This window comes from Stegostoma tigrinum, chromosome 3 (assembly GCF_030684315.1).
Source record: "Stegostoma tigrinum isolate sSteTig4 chromosome 3, sSteTig4.hap1, whole genome shotgun sequence".
Classification (NCBI taxonomy): domain Eukaryota; kingdom Metazoa; phylum Chordata; class Chondrichthyes; order Orectolobiformes; family Stegostomatidae; genus Stegostoma; species Stegostoma tigrinum.
Genome location: NC_081356.1, coordinates 127,358,911 through 127,377,806, shown reverse-complemented (window position 1 = coordinate 127,377,806; position 18,896 = coordinate 127,358,911). Strand labels below are relative to the sequence as shown.

The 18,896-nt window shown below is 42.1% G+C and overlaps 1 protein-coding gene across 8 annotated transcripts in view; it reads right to left on the bottom strand.

Annotated features, from left to right (window-relative positions):
* Positions 1-18,896, bottom strand: part of nek1 (NIMA-related kinase 1) — a 164,749-nt gene that overhangs the window by 57,579 nt on the left and 88,274 nt on the right. For 6 of the 8 annotated variants that reach the window (XM_048527489.2, XM_048527490.2, XM_048527492.2 and 3 more), the window contains 4 exons: positions 15,388-15,465; positions 6,141-6,236; positions 3,749-3,922; positions 2,342-2,410 (listed from right to left, as the gene is read on the bottom strand). In XM_048527489.2, the coding sequence (XP_048383446.2) occupies positions 2,342-2,410; positions 3,749-3,922; positions 6,141-6,236; positions 15,388-15,465 (417 nt within the window). The remainder of the gene's footprint in view (positions 1-2,341; positions 2,411-3,748; positions 3,923-6,140; positions 6,237-15,387; positions 15,466-18,896) is intronic. The other 2 variants (XM_059644881.1, XM_059644882.1) reach the window with 1 other exon arrangement.

Genomic DNA, 18,896 nt, shown 5'->3' with positions numbered 1-18,896 from the left:
ATGACAATGTTGTCGAGGAGAATACTGAGATACAGGCTACTAGACTAGGTGGGATTGAGGTTCACAAGGAAGAGGTATTAGAAATCCTTCAGAAGGTGAAGATAGATAAGTCCCCTGGGCCGGATGGGATTTATCCTCGGATCCTCTGGGAAGCCAGGGAGGAGATGGCCGAGCCTTTGGCATTGATCTTTAACTGGTCATTGTCTACAGGAATAGTGCCAGATGACTGGAGGATAGCAAATGTGGTTCCCCTGTTCAAGAAGGGGAGTAGAGACAACCCTGGTAATTATAGACCAGTGAGCCTTACCTCAGTTGTTGGTAAAGTGTTGGAAAAGGTTATAAGGGATAGGATTTATAATCATCGAGAAAAGAATAAATTGATTAGGGACAGTGAGCACGGTTTTGTGAAGGGAAGGTCGTGTCTCACAAACCTTATTGAGTTCTTTGAGAAGGTGACCAAACAGGTAGATGAGAGTAAACCGGTTGATGTGGTGTATATGGATTTCAGCAAGGCGTTCGATAAGGTTTCCCACAATAAGCTATTGTACAAAATGCGGAGGAATGGAATTGTGGGAGATATAGCAGTTTGGATCGGAAATTGGCTTGCTGAAAGAAGGCAGAGGGTGGTAGTTGATGGGAAATGTTTATCCTGGAGACCAGTTACTAGTGGTGTACCGCAAGGGTCGGTGTTGGGTCCACTGCTGTTTGTCATTTTTATAAATGACCTGGATGAGGGCGTAGAAGGATGGGTTAGTAAATTTGCAGACGACACTAAGGTCGGCGGAGTTGTGGATAGTGACGAAGGATGCTGTCGTTTGCAGAGAGACATGGATAAGCTGCAGAGCTGGGCTGAGAGGTGGCAAATGGAGTTTAATGCGGACAAGTGTGAGGTGATGCACTTTGGTAGGAGTAACCGCAAGGCAAAGTACAGGGCTAATGGTAAGATTCTTAGCAGTGTAGATGAGCAGAGAGATCTCGGTGTCCATGTACACAGATCCTTGAAAGTTGCCACCCAGGTTGACAGGGCTGTTAAGAAGGCGTATAGTGTTTTAGCTGTTATTAATAGAGGGTTCGAGTTCCGGAACAAAGAGGTTATGGTGAAGCTGTACAAAACTCTGGTGCGGCCGCACTTGGAGTACTGTGTACAGTTCTGGTCACCGCATTATAAGGAGGATGTGGAAGCTTTGGTAAGGGTGCAGAGGAGATTTACTAGGATGTTGCCTGGTATGGAGGGAAGGTCTTACGAGGAAAGGCTGAGGGACTCGACGCTGTTTTCATTAGAGAGAAGGAGGTGGAGAGATGACTTAATTGAAACATATAAAATAATCAGAGGGTTAGATAGGGTGGATAGGGAGAGCCTTTTTCCTAGGATGGTGACCGCGAGCACGAGGGGGCACAGCTTTAAATTGAGGGGTGAAAGATATAGGACAGATGTGAGAGGTAGTTTCTTTACTCAGAGAGTAGTAAGGGAATGGAACGCTTTGCCTGCAATGGTAGTAGATTCGCCAACTTTAGGTACATTTAAGTCGTCATTGGACAAGCATATGGATGTACATGGAATAGTGTAGGTTAGATGGTCTTGAGATCGGTATGACAGGTCGGCACAACATCGAGGGCCGAAGGGCCTGTACTGAGCTGTAATGTTCTCTGTTCTACATTGAAATTCCTTTGCGATAAAGGCCACCATACCACTTGGCCTCCTAATTGCTTGGTGAGCTTGTAGATTTGACATTTACTGACTCGTGAGCAAGGCTACCTTCATTTCTCAACTTCTCTCCAATTCCAAAAAGTTTTCTGCCAGTTTTTTCTCCTTCCCAAAATGAATAAAATCATACTTAGCAGATTAGCTTCCACCTGACATATTCAACCTTCACCTAGCCTGTCCAAGTCATCTGGAAGGCTCTCTGCATTCACCTCACAACTTAGGATCCCACTAAATTTGACATCATCAGCAAATTAGAAGTACTGCAATTAATCCTGAATTGGTTAATTCTGGGTCACTTCTACATGGGAGCAACCAAAACAAAAAAGCCAATCTCATTACTGTGGTCCAAATCTCTACATCTTCCTTTGATAGGATCAAAGTATGAAAAATGCCTTTTATCCTCACCGTGCCCACTCCGAAAAAAATTGCCAATTAATCAGATTCCCCTGTTTTTTTTTCATAATATTATGTTAAATATACACACAAGTTGCACTTTCTTTTAAAAAAAGGCAATAAAAATGGCACCCAATGAACAAGAACAAACATTTGCTGAAGGAACATAAATAGCTGCTGGAACAGTAAATTGATCTTTAATCAGAAATTAGAATTTATGCATCAAATCAGCCAATTTCTCACCTGAATAATGGAAACATCAGTCTTTTTCATTTCTTCAGACATTTCCTTCACTGTCTGTGTTTCTCCTTCCTGATATCAGAAAGAAAAGTGAAATAAAATTATTCCTGTGACCTGCTCTATCTTCTTTATTCTTGTTTGTGATCTGGACATCACTCGTAAGGTCGTAACTTATTGCTCACTGCTAGTTCCCTGCACAGAATCCAGTGAATTCCTAGGCATCAGAAAGAAGGGACAAAAAAAATGTTAACCAACATGGAATGGGGTACTGGAGAGGCACAATTAGTTGCACCCAGGTTAAAGTCAAAAAGATTTTCTTCACAGAAAGAAAAATCAATAAACCAGTCGTGTTTTATGTTACATTATAGATTACAGGTCATTTGAATGAGATGTGACACTTAGGTGGTTATAGAAAGCATACAAAACCTGCCAGTAACTGAAACAGAGAGAAGGTGGATGTTTTTTTTAAGAGCAATGCTGCTTCAACAGACATGCAGGTCATCATCCCAAGTCTACAGCCAAGCATAATCTGCCCCTTCCACCAGTAATTAATCAGATTCCCCTATTTTTTCACAATATTGTGTTAATTATATATACAAATTCCACCTTTTAAAATAAAAACACAAGGATGTTGACAGGTTTGAGTATTATTAGCATTTTCTGTTTTAATGGGAGAAGAGTCCATGAACATTTCAACTCCGGGCGTTTATTCTTGCTTAAATGCATATCATGTCAGGCAAGGGGAGAACTGAGCTTAGCTGTAAATAATGCACTTCGATCCTGAGAAGAAAAAGTCTCTGAACTTTTCTGGGCAGCAATGGCTGCTTCGGGACATAGAAACAGGAATAGGGCATTGCAAGCCACTCAGTCCTGGTCTGACATTCAATGAGATCATAATTCACAAGATCATAAGGAATACGAGGAGCAAGTCATTTGACCAAGCAGGCCTGCTCCAACTTAACTCCATATCCTCACACTTGGCTCGTAATAGATTTAACATGAGCAACTGACACAACATGAACCACCATTTGAAGAACAGTTCTGAATTTCTATCACTGTGTGCACGTTTTTCATAACTTAACCTAAAAACTACAGCCAGACCTTTAAGGAGTTATTTCACGTACTTTGAGATTTTCAGCAGCAGAAATAGTTTCTCACCCTCTCAGTTAACCATGATTGCTTCAGAACTTCTATCAAATTATCCTTCAATCTTCTACAACTGTGTGCATGAAGCACCGTGCCTCAACCCTTTCACAAGCAAGGAGCTAATTGCACTCAACAAGTGGCAAGACATGATTTGGGAGAAAAGCCATGGATTACATAATATACAATTCCATTGAATACACAGGTCACATTCACTTCATATTTCAAGAAGACATCCTTTTAAATGAAAAGTTAATATACACTTACAATGCCTACATCTTTCAGTGCAGCAGTCATGGAAATTGCAGGTGTACTGGACTTGGCTGGTGATTGGGGTTTAGAAGATGGGGCTGATGCTTGTCTTCCTGGGGAAGAGGATGAAGATGCAGCCGATGCCATAGGAGTAGCCACAAATACCTGCTTAAAACCTTTTGCTGCAAGCTGAACAAAAATTGAGAATCTATGCATTACTTTCATAGAATTATAAACATACAGGTCTCTTTGAAGGAGCTAACCAATTAACTCTATATCCATGCTTATTGTCTTTGTCCTGAAATGCTTCTTCTTAAATTACGTGTTAAATTCCTGAGCCTTCCTAGCACTGCTTTCCAAATCCTACAACAATGACTTGAAAATGACAAAGGCTTTATAGATGGGGCGGCAGAGTGGTTAGCGCTGCTGCTTCATAGCACTAGGGACCCATATTTAATCTTGCCCTCAGGCGATTGCATGGAGTTTGCATATTCTCCCCATGTCTGTGTGGGATTCCTCCAGGTGCTTTGGTTTCCTCCCACAGCACAAAAATGTGCAGGTTAGGTCGAATGGCCATGTTAAATTGCCCGTAGTGTCCAGGTAATGTGAGACTAGGTGAATTAGCCATGGGAAATGCAGGATTTATAGGGATAGGGTGGTGGTGGTGGGGGAGTGAGTCTGGTGGGATGCCTTTCACAGGGTCAGTGTGGACTCAATGGGTTAATGGCCTGCTGCCACACTGTGGCAACTGTATCATTCTCACACACAAGATAATTTGAAATAAAAATTAACCCATGCAAAACTATTTTCTTTTTGGCCCACATTAAGTTATTGGGTTTCTGTTCAGAAATCTTTGGCACAGTTTCTTCCAAGCTTTAAAAATGTGTTAAATACTTAATGTTACAAGGTTAGCTTAGTCACTGAAAATTAAAATCTCTCACTTGTTACCATAATAGATTCTACATACAACGTCCACCTCCCAATTTAGAGAAGTGTGGGTATTTTAGCTCTTTAGTTCGAGTCAGTTTTCACATTTACTCTACCTTTACCTTGCTTTAGCAGCTTCATATTTTAATCATCAGCCTAGCAGATACCATATCCAGGATGAGCCCGAAATGTCAGCTTTTGTGCTCCTGAGATGCTGCTTGGCCTGCTGTGTTCATCCAGCTTCACACTTTGTTATCTGAGCCAAAATTGCTTTCCACTTAATTTTGGAAAAACTGAAAGGAGCAAATTCAGAACTCAGAAAAGCTTCTTTTGCCTCAACACAACGTCCCTTCTCAGTTTAACCACAAAATCAGCACACAAGTGTTGAGCTGGATGAACACAGCAGGCCAAGCAGCATCTTAGGAGCACAAAAGCTGACATTTCGGGCCTAGACCCTTCATCAGAAAAGGGGGATGGTGAGAGGATTTTGAAATAAATAGGTTGAGAGGGGGAGGCGGACTGAAGATGGATAGAGGAGAAGATAGGTCTAGGCCTGAAACATCAGCTTTAGTGCCTCCCCATTCCCCTTTGCTGATGAAGGGTCTAGGCCCGAAATGTCGGCTTTTATGCACCTATCCTCTCTGCTTTCTCTTGGCTATCTACTACTAAAATCCCAGAGAATCAGCGTCTCATGTCATTGCCTTCAAACTTCTGCATTGTTTTTCCCTGTGATGTGTCATCTAACGATATCACAGATCACATTTTCTCATTCGCCAACACAGACTTGCCTTCTCTGTGTTTGGGCCCCTGGCCTCGGTAAACCCTGACAATACTCAGTCAATCCTCCTACTCATTATTTTCTAACTCTCGGCCATTCTGTAAGAAATGCATAGGAGTTGAAAAACATCTGGATGCCAGAGAAGCACCTCTGATAAATTTGCAACAGTACAGCAGTAAGATAGATTGTAGCAGTGAGCGAGGTTTGGGTGTTGTGAACCATGAAAACAAGGCTATGCCTTTAAATGATATCATTGAGAGGCAACACACAATTGCAAAATTGGAACGGGCCAAGAATAGATCCTTGGAGGATGCCAAAGTAATTGTGCGGGAACAGGAAAAATGAACAGGCTATGGTTGTAGGGTGAGATGATGCAGGCTTGCAACTCTTGCATCTCTATAAATAAATACTTAGAAAATGCTCAAGATTAGTTCTATGCCTATCCTTCACGTCCTTGCTTCTGCAATATATTCTCCTAGATTCAAATACCTCTTATTAAAACCTAAAGAGCATGGCACGAATGCACCAATGGCCAATTATAAACGTTCTGATCATTAATATTTTCATTACTTTAAGCATATAACACTTGCAGATCGTATCATTTTGTATCGAAACAGACAGTCTAGCTACAAAGCGAGAATTTTTCAGCAAGGATAAAAGCTACATGGTACAGTACTCTAAATGGGAAAATTAAATTCTTACATGCTCTTCCCAGGCCTTCTTTTCTCTTTCGTAAGCCTCTCTTCTCTTTTTCTCAAGTTGCTCTTTAAGAACTGCAGCACGTGTATTCGCTTGAGCCTATAAATAAGTTCATAGTAAGATAATTCTACAAAATAATTTATTTTCAGGACAGAATTAAAGATTTTCTTGCTATCAAACAGTTTAATAAAGTGTGACCACAATTAAAAACTGCACTAAGAGATATTTTGGTAAACAAACATCTAAATGAAATGTAACATATTGTCTTAGAATCTGGTGGAGGCAAGTTCCACTGAGACAAAATTGGACAATTATCTATAAAAAAAAAGGAATATGGGCAAGTGATGGCATTATACTATTCTGAGATAGTAATCCAGAGGCTTACTTCTGAGAGGCTCTCAGGAGAATGGTTCAAATTCCACCACAAAAAGATGCTGAAATTTCAGTTCCTTTCTAATATTACCAGTGAGTCTAATGGTGACCATGGAATAATAGTTGATTATCACAAAATCTTGAAAAAAAAACTAAGATCTTCTTAAGGAAGGAAAAATCATCCAACTCACCTGTTGTGGCTGAAACTCAACACCAGATCACAGCAATGTAGTTAAATCTTTAAACAGCCTAGCATGCTACTTCAACCACTACGATGAAAGAACTGATACCTGCCAGGTGACCTGATGTCAAGCAGAACATTGGGAACAATAGCACATGCTATCTTGCAAAGTCCACCTTACTAACATCTGGTGGCTTGTGGCAAAAATTGACAGCCAACTCAGACAGGTCCAGCACCTGTCTGTAAGACAATGTGAGAATAACTACATCCCAAACATCACCAACACTATACTGAGGGAAGCTAGTCCCATTCACCAGATAGAACCACCAGTGGTGACAGCAGAGATGGTCAGCTGGGAGTTGTCAACATTGACTCCAGACTCCACGATGTCGCATGGCCAAAGATGTGAGAGGAAACCTCTTGCTGATTACCACCTACTGTGGCTCCTGAGCTGATGAATCAGTTCTACCTCACAGCGAATACCACGTGGAGGATGCATGAGAGTGGCAAGGACACACTCTGGTGGAAGAATTCAATGTCTGTTCCCAAAAATGACTCAGCAAAATCAGTACTAATTGAGTTGGCTGTGTCTGAAATGACGTGTGCGCTAATCTGAGTAGATCGTGAAAGAACCAAAAGATAGAAACATGCTTAAACTCTCCCTCACGAATTATCAGATGCAATCAAGTATAAAAGTATTGGTAGAACCAACTATCACACAGAGTTATTTAAGTGACAAAATCCCATCTTCACATTGCGGATTCCCTCAATTATGATGGATAGCACAAGCATCATACTGAATGAAGGAGATTTTAATATATCAAAACGATTTGGCACATCCACCATACTACATATATCAGCAAGCTGCTAGTTTGGCTTTTCTTCAGGAAGAGTGCAGGATGGCAAGCCAGGAACAGCACTTCACATACCATGTGATGAGATGTCAACCCAATGAAGGTATGAAAATATGACCACTTGTGCATCAAGCAGCATAAACAACAGACGACAAAGGCAAGATCCATAGTCAATCGATCAGACCCATGCTCTGCCACATGCAGTCATTACTGCTGGACAATTAAACAACTTGGTGGAGAAGGAAAATCAACAAACACCTTCAATGACACAGGAGCCCAGCAGATCGGTACAAAAGATAAGGCTGAAACATTTTCAAGTATCTTTGGACGGAAATGCCAAGTAGACAATCCAAGACACACTATCCTGAGGTCCCCAGTTTTACAGATGCTAGGCTTCAGCCAATTCCATTTACATGATGTGATTCGAAGAAATAGCTGAAGGCAATGGATACAGAAAAAGCTATGGGCACCAACAACATTCTGACAATAGTACTAAAGACATGTGCTCTGGAGTTAACGACATATCCTCACTAAATTGTTCCAAAAGATTGACACATGAAAATCTACTTGGCAATGAGGAAATTTGCTCAGGTATGTCTTGTACACAAAGAGAAACAGGTCAACTCCAAGCCAGCAAATTATCACCCCCATCAGTCTTTGATCAGACAAGTAATGAGATTTATCAACAGTCCTAGCAGATTTGTTTTCTATTTTTTCCATGAGATTTGGGTATTGCAGGTTAGGCCATTAGTTATTACCCACTCCTAGTTTCCCTTGAGAAGGCAGTGGTGAGGTGTCTTCTTAAATAACTGCAATTTCTCTGCCGTAGATACACTCTCGCAATGCCTTTACCGAGGGAGTTCCAGAATTTAGATCAAAACAGTGAAATATTTCCAAGTCAAGATAGAGAGTGGTTTGGAGGTGGATTTGCAAGTGGTAGTGTTCCCATTTATCTGCTCACCTTGCCCTTCTAGATGGTAGTGGTCATGGGTTTGGAAGATGCTGCTGAAGGAGCCATGGTGAATTGCTGCAGTGTATTTTGTGGATGGTACACACTGCTGCTACTGAGTATTGGTGGTGGAGGGAGTCAATGTTTGTAGAGGTGGTGCTAAACTAGTCAATTATAAACCTGAAGATGTTGATGGTGGTGAAAGCAATGATGGCAATATCAGTGAACATGAAGTTGGTGATGTTCAGATTCTCTCTTGTTGAGAGAAGCTGCTCAATGATGCTCAGTTTTAAGTTCTCCAGGACCATTAAACTCCTCACCTCATTAAAGCTTTTTCAAACATGCATAAATGAATTGAATGCAAGACAGGAACCATTCCAAAGAACAGTCATATATCAGGTTTGAATGGTTTACACTTCCACAGGTGCTACCAGAACTTGAGTTTCTCCAGCATCTTCTGTTTTAACCAATCACCATACATTAAAGTCGATCAGCCATATAAAATACCGCAGATATAAAAATAGTACTGTGACTGGGAATTTTGCAGACACTTCAAAGTCTGTACACTATCCACTAGGCACATGAGGAGTGCGATAGGATACTCTCCACTTTACTGGCTTCAACAACTCTCAAAATGCTCAACATCACCCAGGACATGATCAAGCAGCCTGCTTGAGTGGCTCACAGTCTAATGCCTTCAATTATCACTAAGTAAATTTATCCTTCAGAATGACAGCATAAACCTGACAGGCCAAGTGACCCAAATCCATCTGAAACCATTGTGGTTTTCAACAGATTTTATCCAGTAGATAGTTATTAGCATTGGGCAGTCTTCCTTCATGAATGCTTGATTATTTCATGAGTTCATCGTGAATTGATTTGGACAACCATACAGAGAGAAGAGCTAAAAGCATTTTAGAATTCAGTCTCTAATGGAAACAAGGCAGTGTAGGAGACACCATAATCAAAATTAAGATTCAGTCTTGAATTCACTTAAGCATCTTGTCACTAAAAACAATGAGCTACCAGGTCACTGGAGTACATTTAAGATTGAGACAGATAGGTTCTTGATTATCCAGGGGATCAAGGGTTACAGGGAGAAAGTGGGCAGATGGGGTTGAGGAACTCGCCAGCCATGATTGAATGGCGGAGCAAATTCAATGGACTGAATGGCCTAATTTCTGCTCCAATGTCTCATGGTCTGTGGTCTTTTCTGCATTTTTTCAGTCTTCTCTTGTTGACAATGTTCAACATAGACTTCAAATTGCCAGCGCAGTGCTCTGTCCTTTTCCCTTGATGTTCATACAGTAGAATTAGATGATCATTCAACATGTTCTCACACAACTACAATTTAAAAAATTTTCATGTGCATGCTCAAACCCCTTTATTTATTAGCCTCAGTCTTCCTTCACTCTGCTACTTCCACATGCCATGTAACCATGCAAAATGGTGGGTGCCTGACAGACAAAAAACCGTAAAGAATTGAAACATGCAAGCTCCTTGATGACATCAAATTGGGATGCTATTGATGTAAAAAGTTTCATCAGATCTGGTCAAGTTGCTGATGTAATGGCAATATCATTGGACTAATAAATCAGAATGCTCGGCGAATATTCTCCTAAATACGGTTTTGAATTCCACCATGGCTGACGGTGAAAGCCTATGGGCACCACGTAACCACTGTCTATAGGAAGTTGTCGCTAATGTCCTTCAGGGAGACAAGTCTACCATTCTTACTTGGTCTATCCTTATTGAGACTTCAGATCTGTAAAGATGTGATTGAGTCTGAACTGCCCTGGGCAATTAGAGATAGGCGATCACTGCTTGTCTAGATGGCTACATCTATATCCCACAAACGAAGAAGATTTGCAAATGCAGGATTAACCAATTTGTTGTTCAGAGGACTGTGATTTTTCAGGAGATAAATTTTGAGGCAGGATGTGCCATATGAGATTCAAAAGTAGACCACTTGCATTGATGCCATAACAAAATTGACACAGAATGAATTCAACAAATTATTTTCATCAGGTGCCAAAAACAATTAATTTAATGGGTCTTAAAATGCTTTGTGTTTAAAAGCATCTTCATGTAATTAGTGTTTTGAATATACTACTGTATATTATTTTAATTGAATTATACTACCGTCTGTGAAATCTTTTCTTTCTCACAATTAAAAATAATGACCCACCTCACTGACACTTCAAATTTTACACACAAAAACAGTGCCGTCAGGACTTAAGTATCTTTTTGCAAAGAAGCCTAGCTATGAAAGTCTGATTTCAATAGCTTTTGAACACAGGTACATGAAAGTTGATCACTGTTACAAACTTACAAATAATCTAACTTTTGATTAAGGACTCATTAAATTGGTTTACTGAGTATTGGTTGACATCACAGAATAAAATCAAGAGTTCTAACTTGACCCCCTTTTTGGAACGATTTTGAGGCTTCAAACATGGACTTCTACACTCACATTTTTGGCAAAGTAGTAGTTTCAAATACTACCAGCAGTGTAGCCGGCTTATTCTAATAGAAGAGTTGAATCAGTAGGTTAATTTGTTGTTCTCCTCAGATGCCGACCAACCCTATGCCAAATTTTCAGTTTCTTCAAATTCTCAAATTATTCTGAACCAGTCCTATTTGAGTTAAAACCTGGAGTCTCAAATAGTTTTATTCCATCATTAATCTTCTAAAGAGGAGTGGCAATTCTGCGAAAATACTTGAAAACATTTTTTTTAAAGTTTTAAAATCACTTTAGATTCAGGAACCTGAAATTCAAAATTTTGCAAATTTAAAAGTCGGTTCAACTTTTTCTCGATTGTTTGCATATTGAAACTATCCAAGAACACTGGGAACATTACCTCCTACAAAGAACCATGGTTAAAAGAGGAAGAGGGGATTAAGTAGAAAACTTCAGAGGACGAGCTGAGGCAGCTCTAGAAAATCTCCAAGTATTCATTGAATAACAGGTACACCTTTGAGTGGTGGAAGAAACTCACTTCCACAAAATGGTTCAGCTTTCACTGAATTTGCAAACAATAGCTGATCAGTCATGTCACTTTACTACTAGAAGTTAATGAGATTAGGCATAGAATTTTTGCCCATAACTTGGGGAGTGGTTGGGGAGTTAACAAACAAAGAACAGGCCCTTTGGGCCACCAAGCCTGTGCTGACACATGACAATTGTCTAAACTAAAAACCTTTGCGCCTCCATAAGGTATGTATCTCTCTATTCAATACCTATTCATGCATCTGTTAAATTGTCTCTTAAGCATTGTTATTGAATCTGCTTCTTCCACATCTTCTGGCAGCACATTCCAGGCATTTATCGCCCTCTGTGTAAAATAAAGCTTGCCTCTCACATCTCCTTTAAACTTACCGCCTTTTAACTTAAACCATTGCGCCCTAATAAGTGACATTTCTATCCTGGAAAGCAGGCTATCCATTCCTTTCATCATTCTGTAAATGTCTATCGGGTCGCCCCTTAGCTTCTGACTTTCAAGTGTAAATAAGATAGGTTATCCACTCTACTCATAGCTAATACTCTCCAAACCAAGCAACAAATTGGTAAACTGTTTCTATATCCTCTCCAAGGCCTCCACATCCTTCGGGTAGTGTGGCAACGAGAACTGTACGCAACATAGTCGGTTCTGATATAACGCAACAGTTGCATTGTTGGACACCCTCGCACTATTGAAAATCGTGAAACAACCTTGACACTTAAAGTGACGGGAATAGAACTGCACGAGAGCCAGCACAGGTAGGTAAAGGGATAATGGGAACTGCAGATGCTGGAGAACCCAAGATAACAAAGCGTGGAGCTGGATGAACACAGCAGGCCAAGCAGCATCTCAGGAGCACAAAAGCTGACATTTTGGGCCTAGACCCTTCATCAGAAAAGAGGGATGGGGGGAGGGCTCTGAAATAAATAGGGAGAGAGGGAGGGGCAGGCCGAAGATGGATAGAGGAGAAGATAGGTGGAGAGGAGAGTATAGGTGGGGAGGTAAGGAGGGAATAGGTCAGTCCGGGAGGACGGACAGGTCAAGGGGGCAGGATGAGGTTGGTAGGTAGGAAATGGAGGTGCGGCTTGAGGTGGGAGGAGGAACAGGTTAGGGAGGAGGGGACAAGCTGGACTAGTTTTGGGATACAGTGGGGGGAGGGGAGATTTTGAAGCTTGTGAAGTCCACATTGATACCATTGGGCTGCAGGGTTCCCAAGTGGAATATGAGTTGTTGTTCCTGCAACCTTTGGGTGGCATCATTGTGGCACTGCAGGAAGCCCAGGATGGACATGTCGTCTAAGGAAAGGGAGGGAGAGTTGAAATGGTTCGCGACTAGAAGATTGTTTTTTTACATGGAGCGTTTTCCTATTTTTCAATTGCATTACAGCCAATTCACGTTGAAGAAAGACGCGTTCTATCAGAACCAACTGTATTTCAAGGTGGCAAAGTTCCATACTACTACTATGAAGTTGCTGGAAAGGCTCAGCTGGTCTGGTAGCATCTTTGAAGAAAAGAAACAGAGTTAACGTTTGGTGACCCTTCCTCAGAACTGATGGTGGCTCTGAAAACATCAGGTTATACACAGGAAAAAGGGATGCAGGTGGCATTGGGAGTAAACGATAGGACAGAGCCAAGAGAGAGAAGAACAATTAGACAGACAAAGGAGTTGATAACAATCAAGCTGGGAGGATGAATAGTTGTTACTGGGAACTATTAGTGACTAACAACAGGTAGTATGTAATTACTGATGCCATTACACAATATTCTGGCACAGATTCCAACAGGTTCTGGGAACTTGTCTACTTTTTTCAATAATGACATAGCTGAGTTTATCAACATACCCCTTCCGAGACTCACTGCCTACCATGTCCTTTTCCTTCATGAATATCGAAGCAAAGTATTCATTTAGAACCTCACCCACTTATTCCAGCCCAACACAAACTCCCTCCTCTGTCCTCAAGTGGATCTGCCCTTTCCAGAGCTATATACATACATTCCCTAGCTTACATACATATAAAACACCCTGGGATTTTCCTCACTCCTGTCTGCCAAGGACATTTCATGGCTCTTCTAGCCTTCATAACTCCTTGTTTAAGTTCTTTCCTGCTTACTTTATATTCTTCGAGGGCTTCACCTACTTTCATTTACATTTGCATAGTAATGAGCACTGCCTGCTTTCCTACTCTCCAATAATGTCAGTCGAATGAGGGTAGAAATGGGACAAAACCATAAATACTTTAAAAGGTGCAGGCAGACAGATTCTTGATCAACAAGAGAATCAAAAGGAAATCAAGCATGGATTAAAATGTTGAATGCAGACTGCAATCAGATCAGCCATGACCTTAGTGAATGGTGGAAGGAGCTCAATACGCCAAATAGTCTACTCTTGCTCTTGATTCATACATTTGCACGACATAGAATAGAGAGTGTTACAGCATGGAACAAGGCCATTTGTCCCTTCATGCTTGCACTGGAACTCCAACTAAGCATTCTGACTTAGGTACCATTCACCTGCCTTTTCCCCTTACCCTCACATTGTTTCTAATCAAATAATCATTAATACCCACTTGAATGCCTCAGTTGAACATGCTTTGACCACACTTGCAGGCTGTGCATTCCAGACATAAACCACGAGTGTAAAATATTTTTTCTCTCATCATATTTGCTTCTTTTGCAAATCAGTTTCAATCTGTGCCCTCTCAGTCTTGAGGCTCATAAAAGAATATCTACTCTATCCAGCCCGCTCAGTTTTGAAAATGTCTATCACATCTCCAAGAAGACCATTCTCAACCTCTCCAAATCTATCCCCTGAACTTAAGTTTCTCATCTCTGGAACCATTAAATCGCTAGTTAATTTGTTATTAGTCGAGGGATTAGTATCACTTAAGAATATAGGGATGTGGAATACTCTTTGCAATGACCCAATAGGTAAGTGTCACAGTTTAGATTCAACATGGAAAATTATAGCTTAGCTACGAACTGAGCTGCAGTTTAAAATATTAAGTAATGACTAGGATAATATTATAATAATGGCAAAGGAGAGGAAGGAACCTCTGACACAAATACAAAGTTGCTGGAAAAACCCCTTCAGGAGGACTCTCTGAAATGTGTTCAAGAGAATTTCTGCTTTAAATGGGGAACTACCAGATCAGCCAGGGAAGGAGATGCGCTATGGGACAATCGTCCATTTGGAAACATACAGCTACAGGGATAATTGTATCATAAAAATTAGACTCCTAAGACAGAACAGCAAGGGACACCTGAAGGAGAAACTTCAATGTGGTAAATGAGCTAACTTCAAATGAGGTAAGGAATTGAACTACAGTAAAATGAAATTGATTACTGACCGTTATGAAATGAACACAACTAATGTATTACGCTACTGATTAAGCATATTAGAAACTGAAAGCGATATATTTTAATGAGCCAACTTTAGCAGCCCTCTTGGGAGAAGAATTCCACAGAATCACTGTTCACCAAGAGAAATTCCAAATCATGTCGTAAATGGACAACCCCTTATTGTAAAATTACGCGCTCTAGTCCTATATTCTCCCACAAGGTTAAACAACCTTTCTACATTCACCCTGTCAAGGCACTTAAGAACCTTGAACTTTTACTGGTTGTTAGAAGATGCCCTTCACCCATTGTAATTCCTCGTGTCTACAAAGTTTGGTCATTTTTTTTGCCAACTTTAGGTACGTTTAAGTCATCATTGGATAAGCATTTGGACGTACATGGAATAGTGTAGGTTAGATGGGCTTGAGATCGGTATGACAGGTCGGCACAACATCGAGGGCCGAAGGGCCTGTACTGTGCCGTAATGTTCTATGTTCTATGTTAGAAGTGGATTAAGTTTTTCAGAATCTGGTTCCAAAGGAGATGCCAAATCTTACTTTAAGAGCCTCCATTTTTTTGCGCTTGAGCTCAGCCTCATCGCTGGATTCTTGTCCATCTGAACCATCACTGTCACACTGAAAGCCAGATACGGATAAAATGAGTAAACAGGTACGTTTCACTCCAACACAGTAAGTTGTCTTAATTACACTAATAGCAGCTTATTGGTCCTGTAACACAAGCTATTCAGGAAAGCATATCCATGACTTTTGAACAGAAAACATTTTCATCAAACATGCACCCCTTTTGATTTAGTGGCAGACAATTACATGGCATCTTAAAGCCCAGGCAGCAACAAAGGAGAAGGAAAGTTGATGTTCCAGGTCAGGACCCTTCAGAAATGGGGAGGGAGGAAGGGAACTCAGAAATAAATAGAGAGGAGGGGTGGGGCTGGGGATAGTAGGCAGGATGTGATAGGCGGGTGCAGATAGGTCAGTGAGATGGGAGGAGTGGATAGGTGGGAGAGAAGACAGACAGGTTGGTTCAGGTCAAGGAGGCGGGAATGAGAGGGAGGGTTGGTCATGGGATGAGGAGATTTTGGAACTGGTAAAATCTACGATTAGGCCATTGGGTTGCAGGCACCCGAAGCAGAATTTGAGGTGCTCCTCCAATTTCTGGGTGGCATCATTGTGACATTGGAGGAGGCTCAGGATGGACATGTCACCCAGCGAGTAGGAGGGGAATTGGTGGGTGAAATGGTTTGCAACCAGAAAAAGTGTTGTCGTTTGTCGCCAACAGAGCACAGTTGTTCTAAAAAACGGTCTCCGAGCCTCTGCTTGGTGTCACCGATGTAGAGGAGGCCACATTAGGAGCAGTAAATGCAGCAGACCACTTTGCAGGTCAACCCCAGTCTAATGTGAAAGGTTTGTTTTGTGCCTAGCATGTGGATGAGAGGGAAGGTGCAGGGACAAGTGTAGCACTTCCTGTGATCGCAGGGAAAGGTGCTGGGGGTGGTGAGGTTGATGGGGAGCTTGGAGCAGACGAGGGTGTGGCAGAGAGAGCAGTCCCTACTAAAGACAGATTGGGGTGGGGAGAGAAATATATCTTTGGTCATGGGTTCGTATTGTAGGTGGCAAAAGTGGCGGAGAATGATACGTTGGATATGGATATTAGTGGGGTGGTAAGTGAGGATAAGGGGGATTCTGTCCATTTTTGTTGTAGGGAGGGGATGTGAGGGCAGAGGTGCGGGAAGCGCAGGAGATATGGTCGAGGGAGTTTTCAATCACGGGGGCCACCAGTTGCTGTCCCTGAAATAGAGAAACATCTGGGATGTGCAGGAGTGGTATGCCCCTTCTTGAGAGCAGATGCAGCAGAGGCAGAAGAGGAGGAATTGGGAGTAGGGGGTCGCATTCTTGCAGGAAGGTGGGTGAGAGGAGGTGTAGTCTGAGTAGCTGTGGAAGTCGGTGGGCTTAAAATAGGTGTCGGTGTTGAAGCAGTTACCAGAAATGGAGACAGAGAAGTCCAGGCAGGAGAGAGACGTGTCATAGATGGTCCAGGTGGACTTGAGGTTGGAGTGGAAGGTGTTAGTGAAGTTGAAGAAGAGTTCAATTCCCAATTCCTCCATCTATGCCGCGTCTACTCCCAAGATGGGGTACTCCACTCCCACACATCCCGGATGTCCTCTTATTTCAAGGACCACAACATCCCCGCTCTGGTGATCAAAAATGCCTTCCACCGCATCTCGTGTTTCCCACACCTCTGCCCTCACATCTCCTCCCTGCAACAAAAATAAAGACAGAATCCCCCTTGACCTCACATATCACCCCACTAATATCCATATCTAACATACCATTCTCCGCCACCTGTAATCTGACCGTACCACCAAAGATATATTTCCCTTTGCACCCCTATCTGCCTTTCGTAGGGACTGTTCTCTCTGTAACACATTCGGCCACTCCACACTCCCCAGTGGCCCCACCACCCCCAGCACTTTTCCCTGCAACCTCAGAAAGTGCTACACCTGGCCCTCACCTCCTTTCAAGGCAGCATCAAACCTTCCACAGTAGACAGAGGTTCAGCTGCACATCCATCAACGTGGTCTACTGCATCCGCTGCTTCCGATGTGGCCTCCTCTACATTGGCAAGACCAAGGAGAGGCTCAGAGACCATTTTTGTTGAGCACCTGCACGCTGTATGTGACAAACAACAACACCTTCCAGTCACGAACCATTTCAACTTCCCCTCCCACTCCCTGGATGAGATGTCCATGCTGGGCCTCCTCCAATGTCACAATGATGCCACCTACAACTGGAGGAGCAGTACCTCACATTCTGCCTTGGGACCCTACATCCTAATGGCCTAAACATGGGTTTTACCAGTTTTGAAATCTCCCCTCCCCTGGCCTCATCCCATGACCAACCCTCCCTCTATTTTCACCTCCTTGATCTGACACAACCTGTCCATATTCTCTCCCACCTATTTGCCCCTCCCACCTCACTGACCAGTCCCCATCACTCCCTTCCTACACTCACCTATCACCATCCCACGTATCTTCCCCAGTCCCACACATCCTCTATTTATTTCAGAGCTCACTCCCCCCTCCCCCATTTCTGAAGAAGGGTCCCGACCCGAAATGTCAACTTTCTTGCTCCTCTAATGCTGCCTGGCCTGCTACGTTCCTCCAGCTCCACACTGTGTTCTCTCTGACTCCAGCACCTGCAGTTCTTCCTGTCTTAAAACCCACTTCCCTGTAATGCTATCAGACAAACTTCAGTACCTAGTCACGCAAGAAGGGTTTCGACCAAAGGTTTAATCCGTGAGGCAGGTCTGAATGTGTGTATGTGTCTTAAAGGATAGATAAAAGGTAACGATGCAGAAAGGTTTAAGAAAGAAACTATGGAGTTTAAGGCTTGCTTAACAAAAGGTGCACCACTAATTATATATGCCCAAGCTAAACTGTCATAACCACTTGCCTTAAGTCATTGAAAGGTGAGCATAATATGCCCCGTGCTTTTGGTCACTGTTGACAGAGAGTAGACGCTAGGATAAAGGAAATGTTTGCCAAGGAAACTAATTTGCCTTGTGAAATGAATTGATAAAAGAGTGTGCTATTTTCATAGCACTGCCAAGTGACAGATGCAGTGTGCATTACAAAAACAGAAGTCAAAGGTGACAAGCTGGCATAGTTTCAGTGTTTCGGGATACAGCTGGGAACACAATTTTATGAAAGAAGAAAATCATTTAGTTGATGACATCAAAAGATGGTCAGAGGTTGGGTTCCACTGTTTTACAGTTATTGAACCAAAGACCTCTTGAATAGAATGCCACGATTAAAAGCAAATGACAAAGTGTGACCAGAGGCATAAGAAATCCAATGACAGAAATAGGACAACAAAGTGTGAAGCTGGATGAACACAGCAGGCCAAGCAGCATCTCAGGAGCACTGCTTGGCCTGCTGTGTTCATCCAGCTTCACACTTTGTTATCTTGAATTCTCCAGCATCTGCAATTCCCATTATCTCTCACAGAAATAGGACATGTAGTTTGGTTAAAATCTGGTGAAAAGTAGA